The 12142-nt window shown below is 43.5% G+C and overlaps 1 protein-coding gene across 15 annotated transcripts in view; it reads right to left on the reverse strand.

Annotated features, from left to right (window-relative positions):
* Positions 1 to 12142, reverse strand: part of LOC102458090 (granulocyte-macrophage colony-stimulating factor receptor subunit alpha-like) — a 76716-nt gene that overhangs the window by 18759 nt on the left and 45815 nt on the right. Inside the window, exons 2-10 of one of the 15 annotated variants that reach the window (XM_075915842.2) lie at positions 8840 to 8965; positions 8617 to 8737; positions 6414 to 6502; positions 5810 to 5941; positions 5517 to 5650; positions 2433 to 2547; positions 1334 to 1463; positions 1066 to 1241; positions 670 to 824 (exon numbers count right to left, since the gene is read on the reverse strand). The exons of 4 other annotated variants lie outside the window; for them this stretch is intronic. In XM_075915842.2, coding sequence (XP_075771957.2) covers positions 670 to 824; positions 1066 to 1241; positions 1334 to 1463; positions 2433 to 2547; positions 5517 to 5650; positions 5810 to 5894 — 795 coding nt within the window. In that variant the 5' untranslated portion in view covers positions 5895 to 5941; positions 6414 to 6502; positions 8617 to 8737; positions 8840 to 8965. Of the gene's footprint in view, positions 1 to 669; positions 825 to 1065; positions 1242 to 1333; positions 1464 to 2432; positions 2548 to 5516; positions 5749 to 5809; positions 5942 to 6413; positions 6503 to 8616; positions 8738 to 8839; positions 9289 to 12142 lie in introns of those variants that run through there. 10 more of the 15 variants (XM_014579884.4, XR_012899109.2, XM_075915877.2 and 7 more) reach the window with 10 other exon arrangements.

Raw genomic sequence — 12142 nt, forward strand, 5'->3', positions numbered from 1 at the left:
TCTATACAGCACTTAATTTGAAATAGCTATTTCAAATTTGGCATTACTCCTTGTAGAATGAGGTTTACCAAATTCGAATTTAGCGCTCTGCTATTTTGAATTAAATTCGAAATAGTGGTTTGCATGTATAGACGCTATTGAAGTTAATTCGAAATAAGGGCTGTTATTTCGAATTTACTTTGCAGTATAGACATACCCTAAGACTTTAACAGGGTTCAAAAAAGAGCTAGATAGATTCATAGAGGTTAAGTCTATCAATGGTTCTTAGCCAGGACAGGTAGGAATGGTGTCTCTAGCCTCTGTTTATCTGGAAATGGATTACAGAGGAGGGATCATGTGAGGATTACCTATTGTGTTCCCTCCCTCTCAGGAATCTTTGTATTGGCTACTGTTGCCAGACAGGATACTGGGCTAGAGGGACCATTGGTCTTTCCCAGTATGGCCGTTCTTATGTTCTTAGTTTCTTAAGTCAGTCATGTGGGCAAGGTTAGGAAATAAGGCAATGAACTATGCTACATGCAGGAATGCCTGGAACTAAAAAGGATTCATGTCAGACAAGGAAGAAGAGGAGATAGTAGTATAAGAGTGGGTTGTGATGTGTATCAGTTATAGGTTGATAAACAGAAAATATGTATTTGGGGTGAGAGTCATTGAAAAAATTACACTTACGTTAGTTTTCTTATTTCGAATGTCAATTTCATACTCAAAACATTGATCTATATCTCTTTCTTCATGGCTTAACTGGGGCCGTTTCCATTGCACGATACACCGTGGCTGGTCTTCAGAACAGTTTACGGTGATATTGACTGGAGGAGTTAACTTTTCTAGAAGAAAATCATCAGTATTACATTTGATAAAAAATCAGCTTTTGATAAAGAATCTGCTTCCATTTGGAATTCAACCTTTGCAACTGTAACAGTTAGAAACAGCTTGAACAAATGGAAGAAAAAAAGCTTTGTTCTGGAGCATAGCTCTGAAACAAATACAGGCCCTTCTCCCAGTGAAAATGGTCCATGCCACTTGTAGTATAAATAAGAATTAAACAGAATAACATTTTTTCCTTACCAATTTCATAGAGTTTGATGAACTCATCATAAAACTGAATCTCCAATTCATTGCTGTCCCCCTTCACCAGGAAGTAAACTGGATCCTTAATTATTGTCACATTTTGGAAACTGCATGAGATATGTCTTCCAAGCGCATCTTTTATGTAATGTGGACACTTTAGTGCATCTTTTTCACTGTAAATACCAAAATGTTTCAGTTAAACATAAAAAATGGCATCTGTCAAATTTGAATACAAAACTTCCTTCAGACAGTAAAAATTATTTACCTTGGGTACTGCAATGAAAGACAATATTGGGTATTGATTGGAGCTTTTCTGCCAGCATCCCAAGTGCAATTCATGAAGGAAATATTGTAAATCACACAGGAGAAATTTTCAACACGTGTTCCATTCTTGCCTGGAAACCAAGAAAAATTACATGTGTATTTATACATTGCTGGTTGGTTTTGCAAGATGAAGAATAAAGTGAGTTATGGTTTCAAGCAGGTACAAGTTTTCACATAGTAGGTCAGATGCAGAGAGATTCTGAGCATGTGCAACTTCTATTGATTTTAGGTAACTAAAGATTTAGGTGCCTAATTTTAGGCACTAAAGTTTGAAAACTTTTGGATTACATTTAAACAGTGATTATTCTTAGTTGTCATAATCACTACCGATAAGACTAGGGAACTTAGTTTGTATTGGGCAGCCACAACAAGGCTCATATTAGCCATAAATTGCTTAAGTGGGGACACCTAGTGTGCGTCTATACTGCAGCTGTAGCTCAAAATAAGCCACTCAGTTAGAGCTACACAAATTGCTTAGCTTATTTCGAGTCAATTTCAAAATAGATTATTTTGTAATTTGGCAATCTCTACACAGCTCCAAATTTCAGAATAACCTGCTATTCCAAAACATCCCTTGCTCTTTGTGGAATGAGGTTTACAGAGACGTCGGAATAGTGAGGCTGTTATATTTTGAAATAACGGGCTTGCTGTTAAGATGTGGGATAGCTATTCCAGGGTACCTCGGGTATTCCAAAATAGTGCTGCAGTGTAGACGTAGATGCAATGTGCTAAGAGTTTTATTTTTCTATGCACCATTTTAATCCTCAGATTTTCTAAGAGGCTCAAGGAAGTAAAACAACTATATCACACACAGATGTTTCCATCATGCAAAAGTAGAAATTAGTTCTGCCACAATGTCACTTGCACAGTTGGGACAACCACTGATTACAAATGGCATAATTGCAGTGAATTTGCAAAAGCATTTGCAATAGAGGAAATGAAATAATTAATGGCTTCTAGAATAAAATATATTCTGAGGGGATTCTTTTTCTCCAAATATTGTAGATAGACCAAACCTTTCACAAACACTAGTGCATTACCTGGGGGAATGAATCTGATTTCTTCTGAATATTCAGTGCCATTGTATGTTCCTTTAACTCCCAATTTTGCCCCCATATGTATAGGTCTGCTAAATATACAGGTTTTATTCGATGCCTGAAAAATAACATGCATTTGTATTAAGCCTTTGTTTTTCTTTCCCAAGAAAGTGGCTTTCCCATCAGCGTTACAGATGCACAGACACTGGGCTACTATATATATGACGAAAAAATCTCTAACCCCAAGAAAACAGTGCTATGATTCTCTAGGAGATCCATACTTTTGAAAAATGGAAACCAGAGACTGAGGAAGGTGAAATGTTGATAGTGCATTTTGGTAGGTGGGAAAGGCAGCTCTCATATGAATGTAAAAGGAAAGCAAGCCTGACTCTGAGGCTGTGTCTATATTGGCCCCTATTCCATAATAGGGATGCAAATGTAGCACTTTGGAATAGGCAAATCTGCAGGGGATTTAAATATCCCCCGCGGCATTTGCATTAACATGGCTGCCGCTTTTTTCCAGCTTGTAGATAAACCGGAGAAAAGCGCCAGTCTGGACGCGATCCTCCGGAAAATAAGCTCTTTTCCGGAGGTTCTCTTATTCCAACTTTCAAGTAATAAGACTTTCAAGTAGGAATAAGAGATCCTCCGGAAAACAGCTTATTTTCCGGAGGATCGTGTCCAGACTGGCGCTTTTCTCCGGCTTATCTATGATTGCCAAGTCAGCACTTTGAATATATGGCAACAGTGCCACAAGGATCAGTGCTGGAATTTGTAATGTGTGTCTGTATGGTACAGTCAGGGTGTTCGGTACAGATGGCAGAGACCGCTGGTATGTCAGCAGTACTGAGTATATGAGCGGTGCCGATGATCTGAGTGGTGCCAATGGTGCCGACAGTACCGATGAATGAGAAGGGACCATCAGGTGCAGTGGAACTAGTTGGTGCCATAGAGTCCAGTACCGATAAGGGTGTTTGTGCTGTAGTCGTTGGTACTGATGAAGTCATCAATATGGGTGGTGCCTGAGCTGGAACCGATGTGGATGACGGTACCGAGTTTTGTGTCGGTACAGTCTTAGGGCGATGGCTAAGACCTTTGCGTCAGTGCCGGCAGTGTGCGACAGTGCCTGGACACCTGAGATGCCCGGCACATCTTAAGTGCTGATGTGAGGCCTCCTCTTTTTGGGTGCCTTCTTGCACTGAGGTAAGCTTGGGAGTGAATGTACCTCCCTAGGTTGTGTTCCTGGGTCTGAATCTAGGTGTGTCTTCTTCTCCATAAGGATGAGTTTGAGGTGAAGATTCCTGTCCCTACAAGTTCTGGCCTTAAGTAAGGCACAGTGGGGACAATGTTGAATGGAGTGGTGCTCTCTAGACATCTGATACATTCTCAATGTCCGTCCGAGATAGGCATTGCGTCTCTACAGGAGGTGCAGTGTGTGAAACCCGGAGAGCCGGGCATGATGAAAAACTTCTTTTTTTTTGGTCACTATTACTGTCAAAACTGTTAACAACCTAACTAACTAAAACTTGCTAATGAAAACAAGGTGTGAACAAGGAATGAACAAGGCAGAGAATTGCAGAGGTCCATCTCAGGCTGAGGGCGGTTGAGAAGGAACTGGAGGGTGTGGGCTGCAAATGCGTGGTGCTGACTAGCACGGCATGCAACTTGATACTGAGTATGTGTGGCCCGACCGGGACTGCTGCAAAATCTCCAATCCAGGCACCGGGATGGCACTATGACCAAGCGTAGAGCATCCTTGGGGAACTCTCCAAGAACTTTCCTTCCTCTTTGAAAGCTCTCACTGAAAACACATTCACACCTATAGAGTGGTAGAAACGGTTATGAGGTACTTTTAAAATTACTATTGAAATCTGATACGTTCTTATACAGCCACCTTCCCTTAAGTCCCAAAACTCCTCTGTGAGGCCCTGAAAGATCCCAGCCCTGAAGCAGGGCAGGAGAGATCAAGACTTTGAAAGGAACCATGCTCCATTAGGATCTATCCACTCTTGACCAAAGAAAATGTGGCAATTTGTGTGGATTGTAGTCTGAAGGGGCTCTTCAGGAAAGGGTTGGGTGACAGTGTAGGGCTTCTGCTTGGATGCCCCTTCCCTTCAATGGATTCTCAGGGAGCTGTCTGTATCTGCAAATGTGACCAAATCTCCAGTGGCGTCTATGTGAGGGCAAAGCGAACTAGAAACCATAAAGGAGGAAATTTTACCAATGCATGTTTCCAAAGTTTCTGCTTGCCTGCATGGCTATTCCTGCACAGGGTATGGACCAGCTAAAGAAATGGTCTGAGGTAAATAGGATAAAATAAGGGCAAATGCAAAGTACCTGACACAGGAAGGAACATTCAGTTTCACACATACAAAATGGGAAGTGATTGTCTAGGAAGGAGTACTGCAGAAAGGAATCTAGGGTCATAGTGGATCACAAGCTCAATATGAGTCAACAATGTGACATGCCGCAAACCTCTGCCCAATCATTTTGGGATGTATTAGCAGTAGAGTTGTAAGTAAGACACCAGAAGTAATTCTTTCACTTTACTCTGCACTGATTAGGCCTCAATTGGAGTATTGTGTCCAGTTCTGGGTGCCACAGTTCAGGAAAGATGTGGACAGATAGGAGAAATCCAGAGTAACAAAAATGATTAAACATCTAGAAAACATGACCTATGAGGAAAGAATTAAATAATTTGGTTTTTTTGGTCTGGAAAAGAGAGGGATATGATGATAGATTCAGATACGTAAAAGGAGGAGAAAAAATATTCTCCTTAACTTCTAAGGATAGGACAAGAAGCAATGGGCTTAAACTGTAGCAGGGAAAGTTTAGGTTGGACATTAGAAAAAACTTCCTAAACTGTCAGTGTGACTAAGCACTGGAATAAAATTGCCTAGGAAGGTTGTAGAACCTCCATCCTTGGATATTTTTAAGAGCAGGTTAGACTCGAACCTCTAGAAGATTCTCACAGCTGTATAATTCTATGATTCTAAGTGATAAATATATATATTTGTCAATAGAGCAGGTATATAAAAGGAAAAGTACAGTTAATTATTTCTGTTAACAAGTAAATAGAAAACTTACCTCTTTCTCTATATAATCCTGGCTTGTTTCGATATAACAGTTGTAGTCAATATCAGTGATGCTGCTGTCCCAGGTCAGCTGTAGCTTTGTGTGACTGAATGTCAAGTTGGCAATGGGTGAGGATGATGGCATCACTGAAAGTTTTATGAATTAATATCAGAAAGGATGCAATATGATTTTTCCATGTTTTCAGGTGCAGAGGCTGGTATTTAGCAGGCCTACATGACAATACCTAGAGTGAGGTGAATTAAACCCAGTCCTAGATTATCTCAGTTATAAAGTATTATACATACTCTTTGTATTCACATAGTCAGCACACCATATCAGAAAGAACAGGACTCTCCAAATCATGGAAACAAGTCGGAAGGTGGCAGTCATCCTTTATTTTTCTTGGAAATAGGAATAAAACCTGTAAGAGAAAGAGACTGATACCAAAGCAGACTTAGGTTTCTGTTAAGCTGAATTTCTTTGAAGGACAGAATCAGAGACTTTCTCATTAGTCCCTAGAATCAGCTAAATACGGTAAATCACACATATGCACCAGCAAGAAGGTCCAGTGTTTAGGGCATTATGCTGACACTTGAAAGACTGGAGTGCAAGCTTCTGCTTTGTCACAGACTCACTGTGACTTTGGGCTGGATTTTTAGGCCCAAAGGGTCACAGCCATTGTTGTGTCCTGCCACTCGGTAGAATCCACACACCCAGGGCTAGACAACTAGGCTCTCTGTATAACGCATCAGAGAGCTAGCTGTGTAACAAAGGGGCCTATGAAAGAATGTATGACAGGAACTGAGCTGTCAAAGCAAGCCAATAGCAGATATGGGGAGGGATGTGTCCTGATCCTCATCCCTTTCCAGGAGTTAGATTTCAAAATTGAGGCTGGAGGGAGACACCTACCTTTGCCTGGGCTATGCAGCCACGTAACCTTCTCCTGGACGCAGGAACCAAGCCTTTCTTGCGGGAGTGGCAGGAGTTCCCTCCTATTTCTGTACAAAACAGAGGCAGTGGTAGCTCTATAACCTTTAGTCCTGTGCTTCAGACACACCAACTCATTTACAGGTACTCTGCTTGTGGCACATTTCATTTTTTTTAATCTATTTGCTATTTAAAATTCAAGTTAGAATCTTTTTTTTTACCTGTCAGAATTTGTTTCTACCAAAATCCATTTGGATGGATTTTCTGAAGGACATTTATGTGGACAAATACAATCTTGTGTTTTGTCATATTTTTGTTCTTATCTATCCACTTCCTCTTTTTTAGGACCATTCCAAACTTTCTTTGTTTTTGTTAAATAAAAAAACCTCCTTACTAGGTCTAGGTAACTTGATATTAGGAAGTTTTTGACTAGCTTCATTTTCTTTATTTTAATTTAAAAAAACCCTTTCTATGGTGCTATGTTATTAGTATGGCTCCTTCACCCATAGATGGTAAAATTAATTATATGGTTATTCATTGCTATTTCTCATTGACTCCACTAATGTACCTCCAACATTACAAATCCCCTTTTTCAGTTCTTTAGCACTTTCTCTTTCAAAATACTCTAGAGCCAAAACTTTTTATGCTTGGGCTTTTACCATACGTGATTGTTACATGCACAGGAAAAAATACATTTCCCCTAAATGTACCAATCAAGAACTTTACACACTTAAATCACTAGAATTCCTGAACAACTGTCCAAACATTGGCTATGTTTGTAAATCTTTGTGAAATCTCAACTCAGTTCAGCAGGCGCTCAGTTCTAATCACACTAAGTATTCACACATGGCAAATACATGTATTATTGCATTTAACTTTCTTGGACCACTTCGTAGGATGAGTGGGGAGGTGATCTCTCCTCAGGAGCTTCAAGAGTATCAGCTCCTCACCAGTCTCAGGATGTCTACTGAGAGAGAGAGACCATCCCCATAGAGGTCTCTTGCCTCCACCATTCTGCCCTGCCCCCATCTCCAGCTTTCTGATGCTTTTTGGCAGCACTTCTCTTGATGGGCTTACACGCTGCCTTCAGACCCTCCTTAAAAGGAACTTCAAATAAGGAAGTGAAAGTAGGAAGGTGGCTGCAGATGTGGTGAGACGTAATCTATGCATCTTCGTCACACGATCTCCCCCAGATAACTGTTTTACCCCAAATCCCTAATCCCGCCAAACTTTCCATCTGCTTTGTGTGTCACCCACACAAAGTAGGGTGTGGTAAGGTGACACCAATTTAGGCGGTTCCCTGAGCGGTAGTTCCTGTGCCAATGCTGTAGGGGATAGCTCCAAGGCAGAAGGCAGGAGCAACATGACAGTAGGTAGAGGGGCAACTGAAGTACCAGCACTTGAAAGGTTTCTGGACAAACCAGTCAGGAGCACCTGTCAGAGGCTCCAAGATCTCCTGGTAAATCCCAATGTACTGATTGGTGGCCACTGGGTTAAAACATGTCTTCTGGAATAGAGCAGGAGATCTGAGGTGTTTGTGTTACCTTGATGTCTGGGGCTGTATGAATGCACCATGAAGAACTGGCTGGAATCGACACATTTTAATGGAGGATCCGGAAGGACAATAGGAATCCCAATGTCCAGGCAGCCCGACAGAATTGCCAGGCCCCAGGGCAAGATATGAGGGTTGGCTCTGTATTTCCAGAAGGGGCAGGACCACTGGCAGAAGAGACAGGGCTGCTGTCACAGGCACCCTGGCCTGTAATCCATTAATACATTCCACTTTGAAACCACTGAGGTATCTTGTCTCCGTTACTTGTATTGGGAGGCTGTTACAGAACATGGCTTGTGTGGCATACATCCTTTCTGTACTCTCCACTGAAATATACAATCAATTCATGCTTGAATACAATATTCCTAGGACTGATTCACTCTATAGAGTGATATGGAACTTGCCAACCACACACACAGGTAGAAGAGACAACTTACGAACATTTACAAGAAATTATATTTTATAAGAAGAAAGAGACAGTAACATTTCTCCTGGATACACAAAGTAGCTGTCAGACAAAATAAAGCAACCCAACAGATGAGGGAAAATATTACTAATGTTTTTTCTGGCTCTGGCAGGTGGTGCTGGAAGTCAGATCACTCTCTGTACTCATATTGAGCTAAGTATACTTACCTTCAGATCATTAACCATAAATAATAAAGTGTCATCCAAATTTTGGAGAGGTCATCCCTCCAGGAGGGAGAAGAATATGTACTGGGAGATAGATGAACTCAGTCACATAGAGCTTTTCTTCCTGTTGAAAATGTTTGTGGTATGTCATAGGATCCCTGAAAAATAAAATTACAATACTCCCCCCCTCCCCAACAAACTAAAATGAAGCCAAAAACTAGCTTACCTCGTCCTTGCACAAGGCCTATGTTTCATTTAACTTAAGGCCCTGTTTCTGAGATGACAGGAATGCTTGAGTCTGAAGCTCTGGCAGTGCTGCAAGAATACGCTCTCATTATATAATATGTGGCTCCTGGAAAGTGTTGCAAGACATACAGTGAGCTAGTTCCTTAAGTCATTTCCTTCACAGTCACTGGAACATGTTTTATTTCCTTGTTTCACAGAACAGAAATAATTTCACACAAAAGAAACATTGAGGGCTTATCTACACTAGGAAATAAGCTCGAATGTACTGTGATCAAGTTCTGGACCCCAATATTTAGAAGGCAAGGGGCTGTGTCCCCACTACAGGGAAGATTAGATTCTCAGAGGTAGTGCATACACATTTATGGGGTCTGCCTCAGACTCAGAGGCCGTGTCCAGACTCAGGGTTTTTTTCGGGAAAAGTAGCCTTTTCCCGAAAAAACTTCCCCTGCGTCCAGACTCAAGCCGCGTTCTTTCGAAATTATTTCAAAAGAACGCGGCTTTTCTTTCGATGGCGGTAAACCTCATTTCACGAGGAAGAATGCCTTCCTTCGAAAGTTCCTCTTTCGAAAGAAGGCGTTCTTCAATGTAAAGAGGCCATCTTCGAAAGAGAGCATCCAGACTCGCTGGGTGCTCTCTTTCGAAAAAGCGGATTTCTCTTTCGAAAGATCCGCCTGCAGTCTAGACGCGATCTTTCGAAAGAGGCTTTTTCGAAAGATGCTTTCGAAAGAGCCTCTTTCAAAAGAAGCCTGCAGTCTAGACATAGCCAGAGTGAGGAAGTACTATGAGTGAGGAAGACTCAGAGTGAGGAAGGCCTAGGCTTCTAGTGTCTGTTGGGTCCAAAAAGCATCAGCAGATACTTACGGGGACTCTTTCTGTCTGAGTCCCAGAAGGTGCTTCCCTACTCTCTCCCCCCTCACGTGACATAAATGGGCCACAGTGGACATGCTATTTTTCATGTCCTGGTTGCCTGCATGGCTGCCACAGCACTACAAACATGGAGCTCTAGGTGCTGCAGATTATTGCAATGCTCTTGGCTCTCATGGTGCAGGACTTGGAGAGTGCCCACATGTTGTCCACCAGGAACAGGATGAGGAGCAGGAGGATGAGGACCAGGAAGACGAGGAGAAGAAAACTCGGCGTGGATCACTGGCCCTGCTCAGGCAACTCATGGTAATCATGTTATTCTGAAGGCCGCTCAATCCCCTGGACACAGTGGAACACTGCTGCTGGCATCAGGAGATGAACCCAGACTGGTGGGACCATGTCACGTTGCAGGGATGGGATGTCTACAGAAATTTCACACGTGCAAAGCCACATTCCTGGAGCTCTGCGAATGGCTCACCCCTGCCCTCAGGAGACAGAATACCCACATGAGATGCATTCTCACCGTGCAGAAGCATGGGGCCATTTCCCTATGGAATCTCCACAGTCAGGGCTGTGCTCATACAATTAGCCAACCATAGCCTGCTATGGAGGGTTGCGTCTCTGGGGAACCAGGACAACATCTTGGATGGCTTTGCTCTTATGGAACTCCCTAACTGCGGGGGTGCCATAGACCGAACACAAATCCTCATCATGGCCCTGAACACTGCCGCCGAGTACATCAACTGCAAGGGGTACTTCTCCATGGTGCTGCAGGCGCTCCTGGATCACAAGGGAAGCTTCACTGGCATCAGCGTGGATGGTTGAGAAGGGCGCATGATTCACTCATCTTTTGGAACTCTGCCTCTTCTGAAAGATGTGCACCAGCACTTTTCCCAGACTGACAATCAGAGTCTGAGAGGTGAACATGCCCATTGTGATCCTGGGTGCCCCAACCTACCCCTTGTTCCTTTGGCTCATGAAGACCTATATGGGCAGCCTGAACACCAGCAAGGAGAAATTCAATAACAGGCAGACCAGGTGCAGAATGATGGTGGAATGTGCATTTGGACATTTAAAGGGGAGGTGCAGGAGTTTCCTCACCTGCTTGGACCTGAGAAAATCACAGCATGGGGCAGTGTTAATCTGAGAGGCCATGAAGGGCAGTTTTATGGAAGGCCAGTGGTGAGACTCTTCCCTGTGAATCTCCACAAAGAGCTCCTGCATCCCCACCCTTTGTAATTCTTCCCCTTCCCTCCTCTGCTTTCCCCTCCCCTGCAGTTCAAGCAATAAAAAGATCAATTAACAGGAATGTTAATATTGGGAAAAAACAACAGGGAAGGGAATGGATTGGGAAGGGGGGAGCCGGGTTCAGGAATGGGATTGGGACTCCCACATGCCCTCGAGATGCCCAGGAGGCTCCAGCTGCCCTAGAGGTTGCCCCCATGTTGTGGGGTCCTGGCAACCTCTGGGAACCCTTGTGGTGGAAGGCACAGGGTACAGCAGGTTCTGGCCATTGGCTCACTCAAGGCAGATCACCACGCATTCCATCACCGAAGTGAGGGAGAACATGGTCTCCTGCTGACACATGAGCTGTTCCTGAGTGGCCTTTCTCGTCTCTTGGTCAGCCCTGCTCTCCTCTCACTTGGTAACAAAATTCTGCTGCTCTGTCTCGACTTCCTGTACCAGAGAGTGCAGGCAATCTATTTGCTCCCTCATGTGTCACTACTTGTGCGTTTCACCTTCACATCCCATACAGGTGGCAGATGCAGTGAGAGGTGTTAGATAGTCCAGCTTGCAGATGACCCAGCTGTCAAGAAAAGTTACAAGGGCAGGCATCACAAAAGATACTTTGTACGACAATGGCAATGTATTTCATGCAAGGCCAGGTCTTGGCTTTAAAATGGGCACCTTACAGCAGGTTCACAGATGTCCTCAGGGGAGCATTGGGACACACAGAATCCAGAGGCAAGTGTTCATGGTAAATGGACAGCCAGGTTATGCGATTGTGGGGAAAAGGAGGGTGGGGACAGAGAGTAGCTTCCCACTGTGTCCGGCACACATGATTTCTCAAGACAGTACAACTTTCCTGGCTAGGCCAGGAGCTTGCAGGTGGGAGGGGGAAAAGGGGCAGCTCAGTATCCGACTGTTTCTGGCACATGCTCGGTCTGGAACTCTCAGTCTCCTGGGAAAGCAAAAATGCAGGACAATGTAGCACTTTAAAGACTAACAAGATGGTTTATTAGATGATGAGCTTTCGTGGGCCAGACCCACTGGAGAGAGAACTTCTTTCCCTACCTTCAGGCTGAGAGAATAGGAAGGGGGCAGGAGTGGGTGGAGGTGAGGGATTTGTGTGTGAGCAGCAGACTTGGCTTCCCTAAGAGAGAGAGAGAGAGAGAGAGAGCGCGAGAGAGAGCGCGAG

Source organism: Pelodiscus sinensis, chromosome 1 (genome assembly GCF_052426305.1).
Source record: "Pelodiscus sinensis isolate ZL-2025 chromosome 1, ASM5242630v1, whole genome shotgun sequence".
NCBI lineage: Eukaryota > Metazoa > Chordata > Testudines > Trionychidae > Pelodiscus > Pelodiscus sinensis.